General features: G+C 37.6%; 1 protein-coding gene across 15 annotated transcripts in view; it reads right to left on the reverse strand.

The window, feature by feature from the left end:
• The window catches only part of UTRN (utrophin), a 561,026-nt gene that overhangs the window by 130,662 nt on the left and 404,620 nt on the right, over positions 1-25,744 (reverse strand). For all 15 annotated transcript variants that reach the window (XM_025295004.3, XM_045161922.1, XM_044924139.2 and 12 more), the window contains one exon: positions 4,474-4,603. In XM_025295004.3, coding sequence (XP_025150789.3) covers positions 4,474-4,603 — 130 coding nt within the window. The remainder of the gene's footprint in view (positions 1-4,473; positions 4,604-25,744) is intronic.

Genomic DNA, 25,744 nt, shown 5'->3' on the forward strand with positions numbered 1-25,744 from the left:
GAGTCACTGATGCCATCCAACTATCTCATCCTCTGTTGTCCCCTTCTCCTCCTGCCCTCAATCTTTCCCAGAATCAGGGTCTTTTCAGTTCAACCTCACGAAAAGGAAATATTATACATTGACATGATACAATTCAAGTTAAATTAAGTAGTTCCCTATCACTCAAGAGAAGGAAACTATTGACAAAGTTGTGAACTTTGTTAAATTTCTAAATTATTCAGATAATTTTAGTTCAAGTAAAAATTATATTGACTGAATAACCTTACACAGGCAGAATGAGTAATTCTGGGAAGCTGAGTGGTCCAGATGGCTATATTTCATTCATTTAGCCCTATTTTTGTATGGTTGCCATTTTGGAAGGAAATTTACTAAAATATAACATAAACTCCTATGCCTTCTCTTAACTGATTTATATTCTATCTTCAAAAATAAACAAACCACAGCTCATTGCTTCAGCTTTTCTTTTATTGTAAAAATCCCCAAAGACTACTCTAGTTTGTTTTATTTTAGAATTCTCATGTATCCTTTTTATAATTTTCTTTCTCCTCATTGCTGTCAGACTGCCAGACATCATTTCTCACTGCCACCCTTTCCCCTGCCGTATCATGTCCATCTTGCTACATACCCATAATTCACTGGAAAACAAGGGAAACTAGTTACGACAGTGGCTAAAGTAAGAGTTAATACCTCTGATAGAGTGGCTTTTCTACGATCTTCACTATATTTTTGACATAATACTGTCTTGGCTGCTCAGATAATTTCTCACACTCTTTCAGATTCTCAACAAATGGGAGAGGTCACTAAGCAAGGGCAGGGCTGAGCTTCAGACACAGATATTAGTATATAGTCAGAGAGGCAACCAGGTACCAGGGAGCAAGGAGAAGAGCTGGAGAGGAATGGGTTCAGGCTGACACACAGCCTTAGTGAGTGGGACAGAATGAGCAAGGGCTGGGTAGGCAAAGGAAGAAGGAGTTGGAGATGAGGCAGAAGAGGCCAATAGGCAGAAAAAAAATTGGATGGGCAACAAAATCGTTACCTGCAGACCATCATGAGAAGTTGGTGTTAAATGACATTAGTTTGGAGCAGAGAGAGGAATGAGATGCTACTAAACAGAAAAATGAAGTGAAAGTGTTAGTTGCTCAGTTGAGTCTGATTCTTTGCAACCCCAAGGACTGTAGTCTGCCAGGGTCTTCTGTCCATGGAATTCTTCAGGCAAGAATACTGGAGTGGGTTGTCATTTCCTTCTCTAGGGGATCTTCCCAATCCAGGAATTAAATCTGGTTCCCCTTCATTGCAGGCAGATTCTTTACTGTCTGAGCCACCAGGCAAACTGAGGCCAAATCACTGTGCAGCTTTGCATGATAGGTAAAGGAGTTCAGATCCTATTGCAGAGGCTACTAGAGGTTTTAAACCAGGGTAGCAAATGCTAGCTCTGTGTTTTAAATACATCATGGTAGCATCTATCTTGATGCAGAGATACCAATTAAGAAAGTATTGCAACAGTCCTAGGAAAAGATGGTAAGGACCTGAAATAGGGAAATTAATGTTAGTAGTGATTTTTAGTGTTTAAAATATATATACTTGAAAGTTGTTAGGAGACTAGATCTTAAAAGTTCTCATCACAAGGGAAAAAGTTGGAACTATGTGAGATGTTAGATGTTCCTAGTCTTACGTGGTGATCATTTAACAATATATACAAATATTAACTCATTATGTTGTACATCTTAAACTTGTACAATGTCATGTAAATTATATCTCAATAAAGCTAGGGGGAAAAAAGAAAATTTTTAGCAGAGCATACCTGATAAGATTCTTGGTCAACAACTGATTATTTGGTTGAAATAATTAGTTTGCTTGTTTTTTTAACAGCATTTATTAAATGCTGCCTGAGAGCAACTCATCCAGTGTTACTCAGTAAGAAAATGAAACAATAAACTATCATAAAATGCACATATACACATATGCCACTATGAGATAGTAATTGATAATAGAAAAAAAGAAGCTAGGAGAAAAGGTTTCAGGAGAGAAAAATCATGGAGAGAAGTATTTTCTGAAATAGTTGTTCAAAAGTAAAGAAACGGATTCATCTTGGTGTGTCCTTTGGTACATTACACATAGCATACTCAATAAATGCTTATTAAATAGAACCCCCCCAAAAATCATACAGGTTCCCTCTGCTCTATTTCCTTCAACACTGAGTACTTTGGGTAGCATCAAAAAAGATAACTAATGTTCAAACACTCTGTTTCTGACAGCAGAGGTTCATAAGTCACAGTAAACAACAAAGTATAAAAGCTATTATGTGTAATTTTCTTTCATTTACTTTTAACAACAGGTAAAATCAGCCAACATTATACAAAATAATATCAGGAAAGGAGAAAGCATGGGAATGACTAATTGTAAAAAAATATATATATATATCATAAAGTTACACTGACATGACTTTTTTTTCTTGCCTCCCAATATAGTATATGAAAATGGACCTTAAAAATTCCCAATATAAGGGCTCAAAAAGCAGTATGTTTTTACCCTTCAAATTGACTAACCATTGAGGAAGAAAATTGATAGCAAAGTGAAACTCAAGTGATGTAAACACTTTTCTACTGCTATGAAGTAACTGATTATAAAAATTTTTCCTCTATTCTCTGAAAAGTATTGGGGAAACAAGGAGATGAGGCAGGCAGATTTAAGGCAGACTTTAAATTGGATAAAGTAAGACAAGTGAACTTATTTTTCTTCCAAGCTTAAAAAAACAAGTGAAATAGCGCCTTCTTGCTGTATTTAAGTTGAAATGTGCTGTCCAACCGCCCAGGGCCTCTGTAATCTGCACCAGCCAGCACACACAAACTCTTCGCTCGTACCTCCCATGCAGGCACAGTCCCTGACCACCCCCTCCATCAACCCCTGCCCCTCTTCCTGAGCTCTGCTGACTTTCCCTGACAAACAGCTGCTCTGCTCCTCACGCTGGGCTGCTGCTTCCAATGGTTCTATCCTAACTAATCACCTTAATCCACACCCAAGCATGCTCAGTATCCAATCCACACCCAAGCATGCTCAGCATCCAAGTCATTCAACCACCTACTACGTAGGTGTGTGCATGGTGTGTGTGCATACATTATGTCCATGTATGTATATGATACACATGTAATTTCATCTGTAACAGAGTACCCAGAGGGCATAGTCCTCCAAAGATAGAAATAACCATCATGAACAATTTGCAGACTGTGAGAGGTGGAGACTCAACAATGATTTAGGTCCCCAGGTAGGCTGACTGGAAAAACAGTGATACTGCCAGGAGAGAGTAGTAAAGCAAAGCTGCAAGAGATGATAAGCGTGCCGTGTGTGTCTCTGTATGTATACACACACACACACACACATTCCCCCAAAGGGTCAAGAAAAGTGGTATGATCCTGATGGGAAATTTATTCCCATTGAAGTAGAGCTTCCCTGACAAAGGCTGAGAAGGAAAATGGCTACTTTCCAAATGTCTGATCCGGTTCCAACTACAGTCAAAGCATTTTCCAACACTACATCCCTTACAAGTAACAAATGCTCATGAATTACACCTCTGGACACAGCATGAGAAATCGTTCAGGTCTGCTTTTACTATGGAAAGTGAATGATGAGAAAATATTCTGAATGGCATGTTTATTTTTTAAATGCATCAGAATGCTTTTATGCCAAAAGTGAAAAATCAAAATGAAGATATATGTTGGCCCCCAAGTTCATCTCTTAAATCTACTATGTAATTTATTACTAGTTGCTAGTGAGGTAGATACCATTTCAGTTTTAAGCCAAAGTACATAAACAATATAAGCTGTTAGCATCTAAATTAAATAAATTCTGTGGTCTGCTTATAAAAGAAAGGCACTTTAGTGTCTTATTTAAATTTGTAATCTTGAAAAAGAGAAGTTAAAAAACATTACTTTATAGATATTTGAATAATTTATGTTTACTTATATCCTAAATATCATTCTTCTATATATAATTATTTATCATATAGTTTAAATGTAAGAAATGTAACTATTTATTTCTTAAAGAAATTATTTGTAGTTATAGTATGCTTTTTAATAAATTAATTTGTCTGCAGTTAATTCCCTTTTAAAATAATGACACTGATTATACAGTCATTTCATTTTTTAATTTAAGAATCTAGATATTTATTAATGACAAATTTGACTAAAGCAATAGTTAGAAGAAAAATTTTAATACTAGGCCCTGATATTCTGTAAGGAATTTAAAAATATCAGGTCCTCAGTTCAGTTCAGTTCAGTTCCGTCGCTCAGTCGTGTCTGACTCTGCAACCCCATGAATCACAGCACGCCAGGCCTCCCTGTCCATCACCAACTCCCGGAGTTCACTCAAACTCCTGTCCACCGAGTCCTTAATGCTGCAAAAAAATTCTCTAGTCGATTTTGGTGTTTTGTTCTCCTCATATTTATTTTTATGACATACTAAAGAAACCAGTCTCACCTGTTTTTGATTGTAGGTTTCTTCTTGGTTCTTCAGGGGCCTCAATTGGCTGATCAGCCAGGAAAACTCGAGCTTGGTCTATAGCATTCAGGACAGAATACTCTTTCTCCTTTAACTCACGTCTCAGTGCCTTTGCAAAGAGAAGGAAAAGTTGAATTTGTAACCCAATGTGTTCACCAAGTCATGGAATATCTTCAATTAGACCACTTCTGTTCACACTTGTCAAGGCAATGGCTAATCACCAGCATGTAAGCGAGGTTAAAAAATGAAAATGTAACTTCTACACATTGGAATAATGAAACATGAATAAAAGCAAAAAGATGATTCCTGTAGAACTAACATGAAAAAACCCACCAAAACCCCCTAAATTTACAATATTCACCTGAGGGAAATTGCTAGAGTATATCTGAACTTACATAAAATGTACTTGAGGGTTATCAGATTGCTAAAATATAAGAGCCTGGTCTAAGATACTTTTCTCTTATGAGACTGACTGACCAAAAAGATAACATCCAATGATACAGAAAGAGGCAATTTCACAAGTAGTAATGAGATCCTCAGAAGTTTTTTACATCCTTTGGAATATATTAAGAAAAAAAAAAATTAAGAGACAGAAACAAAGTACATGAAATCAAAACTAAACCAAAGAGAACACATAAAAGACAATCTCCAATTATCTTAAAATATATTCTATCTCTCATGCTGAGGCAATTACAATTTTTTCCTTGTGACATTTTTCATGCAAATCTACGAGTCTCGGAACAGTGTATCTATAGTACTTTGGCTGTTCTCAGTAGGGTTGAACTTTCACCTCTGCCCCTATAAACGTTTGGTGATTAAGACTAATTGACTAGGGTTTAAAAACAACAAAACTCATCCAGCTGCTACTGAAAGATAAGAGTAAAAGAAGACTTTCTCATGTGCTATTTCAATACTGTAGCTAGATCAAAATTATTGTTATCCTGTTAAATTATGTACATAAACACCTACTGGCTCTAATATTTTGCTTTTAATACAGTTCCTTGGCAATGCATTATGAAAACTCAACTTTTTATTTTCTAAAATATTACCCTCTAAATTGTATGTTACAATCAACCAAATCCTCTGAACCTAAGTATTTTTAACAGCATTTGATATACTGGGATGATAGGATATTTGGAGGCCATATCTTCATCATCCACAGTAAATAAAAATCAAAAATTATAAATACCTAGAAGGAGAAGGAAATGGCAACCCACTGCAGTATTCTTGCCTGGAGAATCCCAGAGACAAAGGAGTCTGGTGGGCTGCTGTCTATGGGGTCGCACGGAGTCAGACACAACTGAAGTGACTTAGCAGCAGCAGCAGAAATATCAGAATAATCTTATGTAAAAAAACCTGAACCTGAGCACCAGAAAAACACTGGTAATGAAGTTGAAAGAGACCATCACAGGTAGGAAGGTGTGAGAAGAGCAGGCAAGGAGTAGAGAGAAATGGAGTTGACAGTGTTGGTTTTTGTGATAAGCACTGTAAATATTATTTGACTTATAAATTGTATAAGCATAAATTGTATACAATTATTACTTTGATAAAAATTTCAAATTAAAGAAATAAAAGTACACAACAACAATAACAAAAATACCAACCCATAATTTGTTGTTGTTGTTTAGTAGCTAAGTCCTATGCAACTCTTTTGCAACCCCACAGACTATAGCCTGCCAGGCTCCTCTGCCCACGGGATTTCCCAGGCACAGGGTGTTGGCAGGGAATGTCTCCTGAACTCCTTGGATGCACCAAGGAAGGGAAGTAGAGGAGGCAAGTGTGGGCAGGTGGGAACCATAAAAATATGGGGTTCAAGCTCTAATGCCAATTCACCACTCACATATCCTAGGGAACAGCATACATTCAATATCTTTTCATACTCTATTTTGCAAATATAATTTTGTTATTCAATTTGTTCTATTCCAATTATAATTCCAATTATATTTAATTGCATGTCAGAAATGAGTTTAACTTTCAACAGCACTATACATATAATCATTCTACCACCCTTTACCTCTCAATTAGACATAAAAGAAAACCAGCATTTCCTAACCACCTGGTGCACGTTAATGATAAGATAATTAGACTCCAACAGAGTTGTTTTGTACACAGAGCTACAAAGTGGCATTCAGCTTTAGGTTCTAATATCACATGACATATATGAACTATCTTAAATGAGCATAACACTATCTAATTGGAATTTCTTCTTTTTTAATGACTTTATATTTTCATTCAAAACAATTCTGTTCTCAGACAATAACAAGTATTAGCAAGGATGTGAAGAAGTTGGAACCTTCATAAACTGATGCTGGAATGCTTAAAATAGTGCATCGACTTTGAAAAGCAATTTGGAAATCCCTAAAAATGTTAAACACAGTTACCTTTTGATCCAGTAATACCACTCCTAGGTATATACCTAAGAGAACTGAAAGCATATGTCCCCATAAAAACTCACACATGAACATTCATAGCAATGTTATTCATATTAGCCAAAATGTGGTCACAACCAAAACATCCATCAACTAGTGAATGGATAAACAAAATGCTGTATATCCATATAATATCTCATTAGGCAACAGAAATGAATGAAATAGTGATACATGTTACAACATGGATGAGTCCTGAAAACATTACATAAAGTGAAAAAAGACAGACACAAAAGCCCATTACTATGAAATGCCCAAATAGGTAAGTGTATATACAGAGAGAGTAGATTGGTGGCAGCTTAGGACTTCAAGGTTGAGGGAAGAATGGGTGAGTTAACTGCTCATGGGCATCAGGTTTCTTGGGGTAGGGGGTAACAAAAATGTTCTAAAATTAGAGAGTGGTGATGACTGTACAACTCTGAATGTACTAACAGCCACTGACCATCTGGTCCCCTCACTTCATGGCAAACAGATGGGGATAAAACAGAAACAGTGGCAGATTCTATTTTCTTGGGCTCCAAAATCACTGTGAATGGTGACTACAGCCATGAAACTAAAAGACACTTGCTCCTTGCAAGAAAAATTATGACAAACCCAGACAGGGTATTAAAAAGCAAAGACATCACTTTGCTGACAATGGTCCATATAGTCAAAGGTATGATCTTTTTAGCAGTCATATACAGATGCAAGAGTTGGACCAAAAAGAAGTCTGAGCACTGTAGAACTGATGTTCTCCAACTGTGGTGCTGGAGAAGACTCTTGAGAATTCCTTGGACAACAAGGAGATCAAACCAGTCAATCCTAATCAACCCTGAATACTCATTGGAATGACTGATAACTCATTAGAAAAGACCTTAATGCCGGGAAAGATTAAGGGCAGGACGAGAAGGGTATGACAGAGAATGAGATGGTTGTATGACATCACCAACTCAATAGACATGAGTTTGAGCAAACTCTGGGAGATAGTGAAGGACAGGGAAGCCTAGCATGCTGAAGTTCATGGGGTTGCAAAGGGTCAGAAAGACTTAGCAGCTGAACAACAACTAAATTGCTCACTTTAATAGATTGAATTTTAATGCTATGTGAATAATGTCTCAATAAAGTTATTAAAATAAAATAATTATGTTCTTTCCCCCAAAATAGTCCCCTAGGTAATCTCTTTATTTATGAACCTCCATTCCCACCCATCTGCAAGGTAATTGCTCATCCTGTATATTAAGTATGTTCCCACTGCAGCATTTCCAGGGACAGCTCATCCTCATATATCTCTCCCCTCCATTGCATCTCTCCCCTCCATTATACTGTTATTTCTTCCAGGTGAGGCTCACCTCTTAATTATTCAAAATTCTCAGTGCCTGTCTAGATATATACAGAATATATATATGTATGTATGTATGTATGTATGTATGTGTGTGTGCACATGCACGCTTAGTTCCTCAGTCATGTCCGACTATTTGTGACCTCATAGCCCAACATGCTACTCTGTCTATGGGAATTCCCCAGGCAAGAATACTAGAGTGGGTTGCCATGCCCTCCTCCAGGGGATCTTCTACCCAGGGATGGAACCCAGGTCTCCTGTATTGCAGGCAGATTATTTACCATCTAAGCCACCGGGGAAGCCCAAGAATAGTGGAGTGGGTAGCCTATCCCTTCTCCAGGGGAACTTTCCAACCCAGGAATCGAACTGGGGTCTCCTGCATTGCAGGTGGATTCTTTACCGGCTGAGCTATCAGGGAAGCCTACATAAAATACTTTATTAAAATTTAATGGGGTAAATAGCATACTTAATATATTATTGGGCTTTCCTTGTGGCTCAACTGGTAAAGAATAAGCCTGCAATGCAGGAGACCTGGGTTTGATCCCTGGGTTGGGAAGATCCCCTGGAGAAGGGGAAGGCTACCCACTCCAGTATTCTGGCCTGGAGAATTCCATGGACTGCATAGTCCATGGGGTCGCAAAGAGTCAGACATGACTGAGTGACTTTCAATTCACATATATCCTATATAAATATAAATATATATATATATATATATATATATATATCCATTTATTTCCCCAATAAATGCTTGGGGAACAAAGAATAAAAGAAGGCATGATTTCAGAATTAAATTTTAAATTCTGACAAAGTAAAATACACCAGAGCCCCCAGACTCTGACTATCTTAAAACGGAATAATTATTGGATTCCAGTTAGCTCTGGATTATTTGAATGATCTACCTTTAAAATTACTGGTAAATAATTTTGGCTGCAAAGTTAATTTTCTGTTATCATTTAATAAGTATATAGATAATCTAGTAACTCAGTGATTAAGTAGTATTTCACTTTGCTGTTGGTCATTGTTTTATTAATAACAAATATCCTTTTCTCTCTCTAACCAAAGAACTTATCTCACTGAAAGAAGTGATATAAGCTTACTTCATCTTGCTTATTTTTTCCGCATCCTAATTCATGAGGTAAATGCATAGGGTAACAGTTCCAAAACTGATGCAGTCATTAGTTTGAAAGTAGCACCTGTTATTACTATCATATCAAATTCATCTAAATGGACTGACTTAAAACAATGACAACTTATTTGTCATGAGTCTATGGATTGCTAATTTGACCAGCTCTTCTGCTGCTGTCATAGAGAATTGCTCATGGGGCTGTAAACATCTGGGGCTTGAATGGGATTGGAAGTCCAAGATGGTCTCACTCACATGTCTGGAATTACTGCTGGCTATTGGCTAGAACACCATGGTTTCCCTCTATGTGATCTCTAACTGCCCAATAGGCTGGATCAGCCTTCTTCAACATAATGATTGGTGTTCCCAGAGGGCAGAATGAAACCTGCAAGATCTTTCAAGGTATTAGCTTTAGAATAGCTCTGTCCAACAAAACTTTCTACAATGATGGAAATGTTCTAAAACTATGCAGGCCAATAAGGCAACACTAGTCATGTATGGCTATTTGGTATGCCCTTGAAATATGGCAGGTATAGTGGAGGAACTGAATTTTAAATTGTTTTTAAAATCATATAACAGAATCTGGCTATGTTGCTGACTCAGGCTTGGCTATCAACCTAACAGTTCTCCATGTCACAAAGCTTATGCATTTTCTATTCTAGTACATAGGCAGAAAGACCCTAATCCCCTCCCAGAAAAACATGTGTAAAATGAAGCTTGGGCTTAAAAGCAATAGACCACGATCAGCTGTAATAAGAGAAAGATATGGAATAAATTCAAAAAATACAATTGAAATTATATTTTAAATTATACAATTGAAATTATATTGTATGCTCCCTTCAGTCATCTCCGACTCTGTGCGACCCCATAGACAGCAGCCCATCAGGTTCACCCATCCTGGGATTATCCAGGCAAAAACACTGGAGTGAGTTGCCATTTCTTTCTCCAATGCATGAAAGTGAAAAGTGAAAGTGAAGTCACTCAGTCAATTTAAATTATACAATTGAAATTATATCGTATGCTCCTGCTGCTGCTAAGTCCCTTCAGTCGTGTCTGACTCTGTGTGACCCCATGGACTGCAGCCTTCCAGGCTCCTCCATCCATAGGATTTTCCAGGCAAGAGAGACTCAGCTACCTCAAGTCAAAAATAAATGGAGGGCACAAGGACTGTCCCATGCCCATAAGAAAACATTCAACTTCTCTGCCATCCCAAGGTGGCATGGGAATGTACAATAGAATTTTCCAACAAACATTTCCACCAACATTAAAATTTCAAGACATATATTACATTCACATAGTCTACAAAGAAGGGCTTCCCTGATGGCTCAATAGTAAAGAATCCACCTGCAATGCAGGAGCCACAGGAGACGCGGGTTCAAACCCTGGGTCAGGAAGATCTCCTGGAGGAGCAAATGACAATCCTCTCCAGTATTCTTGCCTGGAAAAAATTCCATGGACAGAGAAGCCTGGTGGGCTACAGTCCATGGGGTTGCAAAGAGTCGGACATGACTGAGCGACTTAGCACGAGCACAAATCTATAAAGAAATATGCCAGGCAACAAGAGAGGACAGCAGTTAACAAGCCCATGATCCAAACTCTTAAGGAACTTAGAGTCTGAAGAGAACACAGTGCAAGTGAGAACATGTTGGTGCCACCAATCTTTAGAGATGTATACACGGGCACTGAGAAAACAACAAGGAGCGGGGAGGCAGAGGCAGTTACAAGCAACCTTCTCAAAAATGTGTAAACTTTGTACTGAAAAAGAAATTGGAATCAGATTAAATGTAATTAGGGGAAAAGCAATTCAAGAAAACAGAATAAACCGGTAAGATAATTTAGTCTCTCATTGTTTTCCTATTAGGTAGCTTCTGTATGCTCATTTAAACAAAATGAAGCCCCAGAACAACAGATGGATGAAGACCTGATGTGCATATCAGAATTTAACTACTAAAATCCCAGAGTTTTCATCTTCAGTAATTTCTATGAACCCAACACCCCTTCAGCGGAGCTCTCCTTTCCTCCCACTTCTCTTCAGTGGCTCCGGCTGTTTTCCCATGAGTATCTGGCAGCTGAGTAAATCAATTGCTTCTTACTCAACTTTAAATGCCTAAAGAGAGATTCTCAATGATCCTTCTGAATGGTCGGGGAACATTTCTCCCCACCTGCTATTAGTTTGTGGGAAGGCAGGGGATTAAGGGATAAGGTGGTATAAAGAAGTGACCCGTGTGGCTTAAGTTAGAAAGCCTCATGAATCAATCAACTGCTCTTCATTTTCATCATGAAAGAGGCATCACTCACTGGGAATGCTGAATCACTGCCAAGGAAACAGCAGTTTTATCAGTTGTTTCTGGTACCACTGACATGGATGAGGACAGGATCCTGCAAGCTCCTTAATATGAACACAGAGTCTGAGCGAACCTAGAGGGAGAAGGGAAATCCCGCCATCTTCTCTGTCCTCAACTGGCAACTTGGTCACACTAGACTGAGAAGAGGGACAAGAATGACAAACCTGTGGGTGTGAACTAAATCCTGGCAGCATCCCCTCCTCTATAAATAACAACTCTCCCCCTCCGCTCTTTAATCTAAAGGCATTAATCACCCACACTGTCTGTATGTGTCTGTATGTCTCTAAGTCGCTTCAGTTGTATTCGACTCTTTGTGACCCTGTGGACTGTAGCCTGCCAGGCTCCTCTGTCCGTGGAATTCTCCAGGCAAGAATACTGCAGTGGGTAGCCATTCCCTTCTCCAGGGGATCTTTTCAAACCAGGTATTGAACCCAGGTCTCCTGCATTGCAGGCGGACTCTTTATCATCTGAGCCACCAGGCCAATCTAAAGTCCTACCCATAAATCTCAGCTCTTCTCCAAGACCAAGTTTCTTTCTTCAACTTTATTCACTATTATTCATGGGGGAAGTACTAGTATTCTTGCCTTGAGAATTCCATGGATGGAGGAGCCTGGTGGACTACAGTCCATAGGATCGCAAACAGTCAGACAACTGAGCGACTAACACACACACACACACACACACACACACACGACTCTTACGTCACTTCAGAGTCTTAGAAGGCAAACAATTGTAGTGTCTATTTGTGAACCACTTGTTTCAGAATAAAACAGCAATGTAAACCTCTGTGGTGGTAAAAATGGTTAGCCAGGTTACATCACTCATCCTAACTTGGTAGAAATATCAAATTTCTTCAACTGTTCAGTCCAACAAATGGAGACTTTTTTCCTGTCCTTCTAGAAGCAACAAAGTCAAACACAGCCACCAGCTTGTCCTCTTCCTTCTTTTTGGGAGAGAACTTAAGTCAGACATCCTAAAACAACCTTCTAAATTCCCATGCTGACATGGAACACCAGCATTTTAATTCTAACGATACAAGATGTACAAGAAACGGGGACAAAAATGAAAAATCACAAGCAAGATTTCCATGAAACTTTACTTCCATGTGTTGGTGGAAGCAGAAAATTGGTTCAATCATGTGGATAGTAGTAAGTTGGCCATCTATCAAGAGTCATTATTATGATCATATTGTGTGAAACAAGAATTTCACCTTCGGGACTATATCCTAAGAAAATGATCCAGAAAGAGCTACAAACACAAAAGTTTTCACTACAACATTATATATGATTTAACAAATGAAAGCAACTTAAATATCTAATACGTGGGAAATATTTAGATTCATGACAGTACAGCTACACTAGGGATCATTAAGGGAATAACCTTGAAAAATGATTGTGAAAATGACTGCATAGCAATGTGAAGAAATAGGTATAACATGTATCTCAGTGAAAAAGACAGGAAAAAAACTATGGACCCTATTAAAACTGTGTGAAAGGTGAACATGTAAAAATAAAATAACCCAAAATGAAAATGGTTGTATTAGAGTAGTAAAATTATGGCTAATATTTTGCTCTTTATTTTATAAGATATGTAATAAATTATTTTCCATTAAAAATTATGCTTTTAAGAAAAGACTGCCAAAAGGAATCAAGTTCATTTATAATGGAACAAATTACAATTTTTGAACAGCATTATTAAGAATTTCAAATGTGTTTTAGAAGCAAACTTTTCATATCTATAGTGATCATAAAACTTTTCCATTATGTTTTACATCAATGAGAATCTAGATTTACTTGTAAAATGCAATTCAGGACATCTCTGAAGCTAGAGTTACTTATAAAATTACTACATGACAACATAGTTACCAAATGAGAGATTCCACATGTTTATGCCACTCCCTATGATTGGTAGGGATCTTAACTCATCTAGCTTTTTTTTTTCTTTCAATGTTTATAGCAATTTTATTCACAATTGTTTCAAATTGGAAAAAACTCAAAGATCCTCCATCTACTGCAGAATGGGCAGAAAAATGGTATGTCTATATAATGGAACACTCAGTTCAGTTCAGTTCAGTCATTCAGTCGTGTCCGACTCTTTGCAACCCCATGAATCACAGCACGCCAGGCCTCCCTGTCCATCACCAACTCCCGGAGTTCACTCAGACTCACGTCCATCAAGTCAGTGATGCCATCCAGCCATCTCATCCTCTGTCGTCCCCTTCCCCTCCTGCCCCCAATCCCTCTCAGCATCAGAGTCTTCTCCAATGAGTCAACTCTTTGCATGAGGTGGCCAAAGTACTGGAGTTTCAGCTTCAGCATCATTCCTTCCAAAGAAATCCCAGGGCTGATCTCCTTCAGAATGGACTAGTTGGATTTCCTTGCAGTCCATGGGACTCTCAAGAGTTTTCTCCAACACCACAGTTCAAAAGTATCAATTCTTCGGTGCTCAGCCTTCTTCACAGTCCAACTCTCACATCCATACATGACCACAGGAAAAACCATAGCCTTGACTAGACGGACCTTTGTTGGCAAAGTAATGTCTCTGCTTTTCAATATGCTATCTAGGTTGGTCACAACTTTCCTTCCAAGGAGTACGCATCTTTGAATTTCATGGCTGCAGTCACCATCTGCAGTGATTTTGGAGCCCAAAAAGATAAAGTCTGACACTGTTTCCACTGTTTCCCCATCTGTTTCCCATGAAGTGATGGGACCGGATGCCATGATCTTCGTTTTCTGAATGTTGAGCTTTAAGACAACTTTTTCACTCTCCACTTTCACTTTCATCAAGAAGCTTTTTAGTTCCTCTTCACTTTCTGCCACTACTCAGCAATAAAGAGGAACAAAATCTTTTAAGAAAAATGTTCTTATAGCCATCAAGCTGTATGTTATATCCCCCAAATTTATTTATCTTATAACCAGAAGTCTGTATCTTTTGACTGCCTTCACCTGTTTCTGCCAATCTCTTCCCTCACTTCTGACAGCCACCAATCTGTTCTCTTTTAAGGTGTCAAATTTCTACACAATAGTGAAGCTCAAGCACTGGGATAATCTAGTGGTACTCAGCACAAGAGGGTAAATAATAAGCTATATTTTAAAATCTACCTCAACAATCAAAGATATTCCAAATCCTTTCCCCTCATAAAAAAATCTTTCCCACTCTTGTTTTGAATAATGTTGGCAGTATTAAGACAGGAAGAAGGTAACCTCTTAACTGACTACAATATTAAGGCATAAAGAAGTATAATGGTATTGATAAATTTTCTTACAATTTCAACCATGTTATTTCCAGCTCTTGAAGAAAGATTGTTGATTACATTTCTGCCAGCTATTACCTTTATTAAAGATTCAGCTATATAAAGTGGAAATATCTTCAAAATGTATTTATTTTTTGAAAAAAAGGGATTATAGACAGATAAAGAGGAAAAAGGAACATTCATATCAAAGGACCTTTATTTTTGGGTATTTTCATTCACTCAACATTCAACAAATATTGACTTAGCATCTAAAGTGCTAGAAGTAGACAAAGACACAATAGAAAATGAGTAATTGGGTGATTATAAATGCTATGGAAAAAGAGAAAAGCAGAAGAGAATTAGAGAGTTTAGGAGTATTGCAATGGGAATTACAATTCAAGTAGAGAAGTCTAAGTAGGCTTCATTAAGAAGGTGCTATAACATGAAAAGATGCTCAACACCACTCATTATCAGAGAAATGCAAATCAAAACCACTATGAGGTACCATTTCACGCCAGTCAGAATGGCTGTGATCCAAAAGTCTACAAGCAATAAATGCTGGAGAGGATGTGGAGAAAAGGGAACCCTCTTACACTGTTGGTGGGAATGCAAACTAGTACAGCCACTATGGAGAACAGTGTGGAGATTCCTTAAAAAACTGGAAATAGAACTGCCATATGACCCAACAATCACACTGCTGGGCATACACACTGAGGAAACCAGAATTGAAAGAGACACGTGTACCCCAATGTTCATCGCAGCACTGTTTATAATAGCCAGGATATGGAAGCAACCTAGATGTCCATCAGCAGATGAATGGATAAGAAAGCTATGGTACATATACACAATGGAGTATTACTCAGCCATTAAAAAGAATACATTTGAATCAGTTCTAATGAGGTGGTTGAAACTGGAACCGATTATACAGAGTGAAATAAGCCAGAAAGAAAAACACCAATACAGTATACTAATGCATATATATGGAATTTAGAAAGATGGTAACAATAACCCTGTATGCGAGACAGCAAAAGAGACACAGATGTATAAAACAGTCTTTTGACTCTGTGGGAGGCAGGGGCATGATTTGGGAGAATGGCATTGAAACATGTATAATATCATATAAAAAACGAATCGCCAGTCCAGGTTTGATGCAGGATACAGGATGCTTGGGGCTGGTGCACTGAGATGACCCAGAGGGATGGTATGGGGAGGGAGGTGGGAGGGGGGTTCAGGATGGGGAATACGTGTACACTCGTGGCAGATTCATGTTGATGTATGGCAAAGCCAATACAATATTGTAAAGTAATTAGCCTCTAATTAAAATAAATAAATTAAAAAAAAAAAGAAGGTGCCATAGAGCAAACATTTGAAAGCAGTGGAGAATTAACCACATAAATATCAGGGAAAAGGCATTCCAGGCATAGAAGTCAGCATGGTGCTGTGACTGAAGGCACAGCATGGCTGAAATCAGCATATAAGAGAAAAAATAGTAAAATGAGATGAGCAAGGTGTGAGTAGGAGGTAGGTCAGATCATGCAGGGTTTTGGAGACCAGTATGAGAACTGTAGCTTTCATTCTGAATGAGACAGGAAGTCACTATAGACTTCTGATTTATTTGAATATGAATACTCTGGCTGTTGTGCTGAGAACAACAGAAGTGTACTTGTAGCTCTGAACAGCTGGTAAGAAGTAGACAGATTCAAATTCTATGTTCTGAACATACAGCCAACAAGATTTCCAACAAGAGTAACAGACTGAGTTCGCAAGAAAGGCATGATTGAAGGTGATTATTTTTTTTTACCAGCAGTCAGAATAGGATTCTATCAACTGAAATGAGAGAGACTGGTTAGATCAAGTTTTGAGGGGCAGGTTCAGGAATTCAGCTTGGACATACTAATTTGGAGATGTCTATTAGATTCCCAGATGGAGATGGTATGAAAACATATAAATTTGAGAGTGACCATATAGATGACACGTAAAACTCATCAGGAGGTCAGACAAATGAATGAACTCATCAGGAGTTCAGGAAGGAATGAATATAGAGAAGCTGGCATGGCCTGAACCACAATGCATCTCAATGTTAGAAGGCTGAGGAAAGAAGGAGCAACTAGCAAAGGAAATTGAGAAGGAGCTACAAATAAGGTGAAAAGAAAATCATGATATAGTAGTATCTTAGGAGCCAGGTAGAGAGACAGAAGTACTGTTAGTGAGCCAACAGGAAAGAGAGGACCAAAAATGTCACAAGTCAGCCAACATTAACAAACAGCGACATAAGTTACGATGAGGGACATATGACTCAAGAGTCGGGGCTCAGGGTGGCTTACTTGAGAAAAAAGATGCTTGCGGTAAGTTTAAGAGGCTTTTGTTCTTGTAAAAGTGCTGCTTTATGTATGTCAAAACACACACTGTTTTTCTTTTGGATGCAAGCAGCTCTGGCTATAAAATTTGCAGAGCCCAGTGTAAAGTGAAGTTGCAAGGCCCCTTTTCCAAATATTACTAAGAATTTCAAGATGGAGGCAGCAGAGCATTAAATCAAGTGCAGAGCCCTTCAAAGAACAGAACCTTGTGTGAGGGTGACTACATGGGACACACACCCACGACAGAAGGCATCTGAACTATAGTAAATACAAGTATTGCTGGTACAGCAGGCTTTCTGAGCTTCTGGTTTCAGAAAAGCACTTAACTGCTTACTAGAGAATGCAAGCAGAAAAAAAAAAATGAGACAAACATAAGGAGAATCTGTTAGAATGTAATTTACTTTTCTCCCCAACTTGCTTTCAAAGCTAAATCAGCATATATGGATCTGAAGTCATTATAGTATGACAGCAAAAAAGGGCAGAAGAGTCGTTAAATTTGATAGCACTAATAAAACTACATGAAAAAAGGCAAAGAAAACAAGCTTACTTCTCATTGGTATGCAGACAAATTTTTTTTTTTTTTTTAAAGAATCTCCATAGTGTTTTAAGAGTTTTGGTTAACATCTCTGAATGAACATTTAATATATAAATTCATTTTGGTTCTACCCCATTGACATAAAAAATGATGCTTGAATCAGAAGACTAAGTATGAATGCTAAAACTAAGACAGGAATCCTCAAGCTTCTCACAGTAATAAAACAGTAGTCTTTCCTACATTTAAAAAATATGCGCATATATAAATGTATCCCTTCATCTAGCAAATACATTTAGTGTTTATTATTACAAGGCATGATATTAGGTCCTGAACTTGTATTCTCTTTCTCCTTCAGCCTTGTTCTAAATATAATCAGAAAGAGAATGAGCAACATCTCTTGCTCTGTTGCATACTCCAAGTCACACCAAGTCATGGCCAGTTTTGAGGATTTTCCCTCCAGGAGTTTTGATAACCCTCTTTAGTGAATTTTTATTCCAAAGTCTCTTTCCAGCTCAAAAGCTACATACTTGTTCTATGGAGCTTTTCCAATCTTCTCAAGTACAAACAGCCTTGATTCATCTGTATCTTCCTGGCTGTGTATACATACTCACATCACAGTGATTTTGATATCTACTGTAGTCGCTTGTTTTTGAGCCTGTTTCTGTTCTTAGATGATGAAGTCTGTGACAGCAAAAACAGTCTTAGGAACTGATGCATGCTCAGCACCTAGCAAGGAATGTAGCAAACATCAGGTGCAACTTGGAAGTTTCCTGAACGAATAAATGAACTGTGCAATAAATGAAACTATCTCTCAGCTAAATATGACCAGAGGCAGTTCATTGGGAAAGGGCTGAATGAAAGGGAGAACCATATGGCTTGGTTTCATGGACCTCAACTTGCCTACATCTGTTGTCCACTCTTCAATTTCACCACTAGGCAGTGATAATTATTAGGCTGCCTTGCCTTTCCTTCTAAACTTAGATATTCTATGGCCCTTTGGGGTGAGGTTCTCAATACCCATGTCAGGCTTGGGAGGCAAGTCAACTGCAGTCAGCTGAATGGGTAGGTAGGTGCAGACTCACTTACAGAACTGTAGCTTTTTAGGTCTTTCACACAGTCTTAGTTTACAGACCTTAGATGGCTGTGTTTTTGATAAGAAGGAAGTCAACACAGGTGGCAAAGGCTGAAGGGGAACTTGGGAAATAATTTAATCAATTTTAGAAAAAGACTGACTTTTCACATTAGGTAACATTATAACAGAGGAACCAGAGATCAAATTGCCAACATCTGCTGGATCATCAAAAAAGAAAAACATCTATTTCTGCTTTATTGACTATGCCAAAGCCTTTGACTGTGTGGATCACAATAAACTGTGGAAAATTCTGAAAGACATGGGAATACCAGACCACCTGACAGGCCTCTTGAGAAATCTGTATGCAGGTCAGGAAGCAACAGTTAGAACTGGACGTGGAACAACAGACTGGTTCCAAATAGGAAAAGGAATACGTCAACGCTGTATATTGTCACCCTGATTATTTAACTTATATGCAGAGTATATCATGAGAAACGCTGGGCTGGAGGAAGCACAAGCTGGAATCAAGACTGCCGGGAGAAATATCAATATCCTCAGATATGCAGATGACACCACCCTTATGGCAGAAAGTGAAGAGGAACTCAAAAGCCTCTTGATGAAAGTGAAAGAGGAGAGTGAAAAAGTTGGCTTATAGCTCAACATTCAGAAAACGAAGATTATGGCATCTGGTCCCATCACTTCATGGGAAATAGATGGGGAAACAGTGGAAACAGTGTCAGACTTTATTTTTCTGGGCTCCAAAATCACTGCAGATGGTGACTGCAGCCATGAAATTAAAAGACGCTTACTCCTTGGAATAAAAGTTATGACCAACCTAGATAGCATATGCAAAAGCAGAGACATTACTTTGCCAACAAAAGTCCGTCTAGTCAAGGCTACGGTTTTTCCAGTAGTAATGTATGGATGTAAGAGTTGAACTGTGAAGAAGGCTGAGTGCCGAAGAATTGATGCTTTTGAACTGTGGTGTTGGAGAAGACTCTTGAGAGTCCCTTGGACTGCAAGGAGATCCAACCAGTCCATTCTAGAGGAGATCAGCCCTGGGTGTTCTTTGGAAGGACTGATGCTGAAGCTGAACTCCAGTACTTTGGCCACCTCATGGGAAGAGTTGACTCATTGGAAAAGACTCTGATGCTGGGAGGGATTGGGGGCAGGAGGAGAAGGGGATGACAGAGGATGAGATGGCTGGATGGCATCACCGACTCGATGGACATGAGTCTCAGTGAACTCCGGGAGTTGGTGATGGACGGGGGGCCTGGCATGCTGCGATTCATGGAGTCACAAAGAGTCGGACACGATTGAGCGACAGAACTGAACTGAACTGAACTGAACATTATAACACGGAAAAACCTTGAAATTACAGGTTTTCAGGCAAAGAGTAGCAGGGAGAATAACATATTTAATAGGGAGAATAACCACACACACACACACACACTCTCTAAATTTAAAGGTGGCATGTTTCCGTTTTAAACAAAATGTTCAAATTTGTTATTTTAATGAGTAAACTTGCAAATATATCTTGGCAATTCAGTTTAAGGCCCAAATGTCCTGATTTTTATATAACGAGGTTTGAATATAGGAATTAAATTGAATTAAGCAAAGGACAGAGTAGCCCTGAAGGAATGGAAAAACTCATAGTATCTTGCACCTGAATCATACACTTTCAATTATTCTTGGTGATTTCCTTCTCTAAAATCAAGCATGCATTATATTGCAGAAAGAGCATTAGAGCTCCGATAACTGCCCCTATATAACTTAGTATATACATTGTTATGAAAATGAAGTGCAAATAGCAAAAACTGAATCTGCAATTTTATACAATCTTCAAGTATCTGACTGAAGTAATTTCATAACATTACAAATGAATGCTATATATATTATATGTGCTTTCTAAGTAATTGCTGATTGAACAATAATCTCACACTTTTGAAAGTGAAGCTACATATAAGGGACTTTATTTCCCAAAAAACTTTTAAAATTATACTAAGTAGAAAAATTAAACTTTGTCAATTTATTCTAAAAGTCATTAGAAATATTATACATTTTATAGTAGTAATTTATTTCAACATTTAAGGGTATTAAATTTGTACCTACATGAGGAAAAAAGATAATATGATTGTATTATTTACCAAACAGAAACCTAAAAAGTTGAGAGCATGATTTCTGCTTAATGTAACAGGTTGACCCTAGATTGTAATAGGAAGCTAGTTCTGCTGGACAGTAAATAACAGATATTAATATGGTTTTATTTAACTAGCTAAAACAACCCATATAGCCTATGACAGTTTTAAACAAAATAAAAATAATCAAAACTATCAAGACAGATTCTCAGCAGTTATGGGAGATGAGACCAGCCACCATTTACTGAACATTTACTGTGGACCGGGTGCCAAGCCAAACACTTTACCATCAAGGCACTTTGACTTATGATTATGATTTAACAAGTTGGCCTATGATGGGCTGTTAAAACATTGAACAAAGTATTTATTAGAATTATTGCTGAAAATCTATCAGTGTTCTAAGTCACTGGTTAAAACATCCAAGAAAGTATAGATATTTAATTAAGGGTTCAAAATATATTGATGTTTCATAATATCAGTTCCTGGGACATTTACATAACAGAAGGAAAAGATGCCAATCCATGAGTCACACATTTTCCTGTATAAGACAGATTGTTGAGCCAAGCCTTTGCTATGGGGGCTTTCTGCTTGCTCATTGCCTAGGACTGCTACATTTTTCCAGAAGCATCAACCCTACTAGCTTCCTTGCTTTTCTGCATTGTTTCTGATCTACAGAATGTTTGTTGTATTTTGGAGCCCAATTTGGCCATGTTTGATTTTTCTGTTTTTTACATTTTATCTGTAATTGTTAGGCATTTGAGCGGATGAGGTGCTTTGAAATATGACCTTACAGTATCATTCTAACTGAAGTCTCAGAGCCATCACCTAAATATTTAAATGTATATTTCTTCTGGATACAGTCATAAGCATAGAGCATTTAGGTATAAGAATAACTGAAATATATTACTGAAGTAGTGGCTGTGTCTTACTGCCCTCTGTATATTTAGTATCAATTTCAAAATATAAGTCATTCTGTGAATAGTGGAGGTAGATAGATGGATGGATGGATGGATGGATGGAAGAAGGATGGATGATGAAGTGACTGGCACTGCCATTATCAAAGAACAGTTATGAAAAAGTGTCATTAAATCACTGATATACATGTAAAGTACTGGAGTATAAAAATATATGTGGGACTCAGAAAACTTTGAGAATATATGAGTTTCCATAAATCAGCCTCTTTGTATCAGGGGTGACTGAATACATACATCTGAGAAAAGCAAGTCTCTTACCATCTGCAACATTGAAAGTAGACTGGACCCAGGGTAAGGAGATGTAAATATAAAATAATGCATATTTTATATATTTGTGTTCTTTTATTTACAAACACTCAAATATTGCCTTTCAAGGTAATTAGATTCATAGTTAAACATATATAATTTGCCTATTACTCTTAAATAAGTTGATTAAATGCAGTGTATGCACATTAGTTTTATGGGTTTGGCTTTTCCATGATAAGTTGTTTCATTTATTATGAACAAGAAATAAATCACCTTCCGTTTTCTAAGTTCATATCTTTTTTTTTTTTAAACTTTACATAATTGTATTAGTTTTGCTTATCCCATATAAATTCTCAAAAATATTGTTGTTTCAATGGCTTCATCCATTTTTTTGAGGAGTCTAAGTTTGCTTAAGGCACCAATAGGCTAAAACAATAAGTATAGGTTATGATATTAAAACTTAGAGCACTCAAACATAATGAATCTAAGGAAAAATACAAAATGCAGACACAGAGCAACTAATATTAAAAATATACCATAAAATATAAGCTTAAGTCCTAGTTTAAAGAATAACTCCAACATCTGTTGCTTTACTTACTATGTGTACCCTGCTAAGTGGTCATATATAGTGATGATTAGACAATATGCCCCAAAGCTGGGATTACAGGGCTGGTGTGTGTATGTTGGGGGCAGGTGGGGGTGGTAACTGAAACCAGGTCTACCTAAGACCATGTGCTAGGTTCAATAACTCTGTATATAGTCAGGTCCAACATAAGTTGTCTCAGAATAGAGAATAATACACCACTATCTAAGTGAGATGAGCCAAAGAAAGTTTTCAGTGAACTTGAATACATATACTGCTGAGGATATGGGTTAAATCATCAGATGCCTACCCATAATTATTTTCTCCAAATTCTTCAAATAAATCTTTGACATCAGATTTTGACCTTATTGGAAGCAACTTTTGAGTCATCTAACAATTTTCTGCATGTAGTGACTCTACATCCACCTAAGGTACTGAGACACAGATTTGTTTTTCACTTTGTATATAATAATGCCACTGGAAATTTTAATGTAAAACTTAAGTACTAATTAAGTGTAACATCAGCACAGGTGGTTATTTGGGGCATCTGGCAGATGTGTATTTTTGTCTTGTCCATAACGTAACATATGGTGTCACTTTCCAAACTGATTTTTAAAAGACTTCTGTGCAATGACATTCAAGACTTGTATTTATGTGATCATATCTCCTGGAATAATTAACAAATCAGAGTAAATTTCTTTGTCTTTTACTTAAAAAAAATCCACCTAGTAATCTCTAGACATTCTAATTGAGCACACAGAGATTATATCAAATTTATTCAACTTCTCTAAATAGTACTGTGTGGTTTAAAATAAAGTAATTCAGATAGCCACCTATAAAATGAGTGTGAGTTTGAAATCAAATACAAGGTCTCCCCTCTCTCTAAAGGAACATTTCAGAGAACAAAATATCTTGCCTAATATTAATATCAAACCACACAAGGGCTGAATTTCATTGTCCTAACTAGATAAGTCAAAAGGCAAGAGTTCTTTGAAGTTAAAAAGATTTTTTTTAACTTTATTATGACAATTAAAGACCTAAAATAGCAAGTCGGTAAAAAAAAAAAAAAAAAATTACAGAGTTTGTAATAATAGGAAAAACTAAAAGACTAAATGCTAAATTTAATGCTAAGCATATCTGTAAAAATTAATTTAAAAATTATTTTGTGTTATGTTTAAAGCTATACCATAATGTTATAATTGAAGAGAACTCTACAACCCATTAAAGAAAAAAAATTGGTAATAAATGTACACATGAACTGAAAACATGCATAGATTATAACCAAGGGACCAAAGTAAGGGGTTAGAGAAATGGATGATTAGGCAGACAACCAGAGATCTGGGACAGCAATGTGCAGTTCACAGCTGAGCTACAAACCTTGTTGGCAATGATTTCTCACCGCACAGAGAAGACACAGGAACTCCAAGGTGGAGAAGGACAAACGTAAGTTCTCCCTGCCTGCCAGGCCCATGTCTGTTTTTTGTACCAGTGCGGCACCCCACTCCAGAACTCTTGCCTGGAAAATCCCATGGACAGAGGAGCCTGGTAGGCTGCAGTCCACGGGGTCGCTGAGGGTCGGACACAACTGAGTGACTTCACTTTCACTTTTCACTTTCATGCATTGGAGAAGGAAATGGCAACCCACTCCAGTGTTCTTGCCTGGAGAATCCCAGGGACGGGGGAGCCTCATGGGCTGCCGTCTATGGGGTCACACGGAGTCGGACACGACTGAAGCGATTTAGCAGCAGCAGCAGCAGTCCTTCTACTACTGAGCTACAAACAGCCAGGCGCACGCTAAGTAAATGTCAAGTATTTGCTAGAAGTGAAGGAAGGAGGAAGGAAAACTCAGATATGAAATCATATGCTTCTTATAAATAAGGGGACTGGACTGAATTATTTCTTGGGTTCCTTTCAGTCCTAACAATTGATAATTCTAAGTTGTACACACACACGATTTCCTTGATAAAAAGCATATGAAGGCGGGGGGAAAAAGATATCTCCAAATACCCAGGAAAGAAAAATCTTGCCTGAAACATAGAGCTACCACAGGTACGTCCAAATGGATTTTGATTTTAAGAAAAGACTGAGGATAGAATACTGGCAAGGCAGAGGTTTTACTACACTTGGACTATTCTACCTCTATAGCCGACAAAGTTCAGTAAGAAAAGTAAACTAATATTACATGTAGGTGTCACATCTTTAAATATTGCCTTGTTTGTACTAACACACAGTGATTCACCCTCCTTGTAATAAGTTATGGCAATTAGAAACATTACTCTTGGCAGTTGGGAAAGAAGGTTACTTTTTTCCGAATGTGATAGTATCGGTAGACAGGGCTTTTAAAGAGCTAACCACATTTAAATAAGGCCATTCATAGGGGTGGACCCTAATCCAGTATAACAGGGGTCCTTATAAAAAGAGGGCATTTTGACCAGTTTTAAGACACAGATACCCACAAAGTGGACATCATGTAAAGACACAGGGAGAAGACATCTACAACCCAAGGAGAGGGGCCTCAGAAGAAACCCACCCTGCTTGCATCTTGACTTCAGATTTCTAGACTCTAGAAATATGACAAAATAAATGTCTGATGTTTAAAACATCTATTTAGGAACTTTGTTATGGTGGACCTAGCAAACTGATACATCCCCACAAACTTCACTCTAAAATCTATTGCCTAAGTTATTTTTCGTAGCATCTTCGCCTCAGTTCCCAAAGTAAAATATGAAGCTTTCATCAAAACATTAATAATATATAATATTGAGAGAATTTATAGTTTTGGATCATTGATAAATTTAGAAGGTAGACTATGATAAAACATGTTCTACAATCTAGAATCAACATGAACCTGTACAAAGGAAAAACCATTTCCTACCTCAAGATTTCAGTTTTAATCAAAAT

Source organism: Bubalus bubalis, chromosome 10 (assembly GCF_019923935.1).
Source record: "Bubalus bubalis isolate 160015118507 breed Murrah chromosome 10, NDDB_SH_1, whole genome shotgun sequence".
NCBI classification, from domain to species: Eukaryota; Metazoa; Chordata; class Mammalia; order Artiodactyla; family Bovidae; genus Bubalus; species Bubalus bubalis.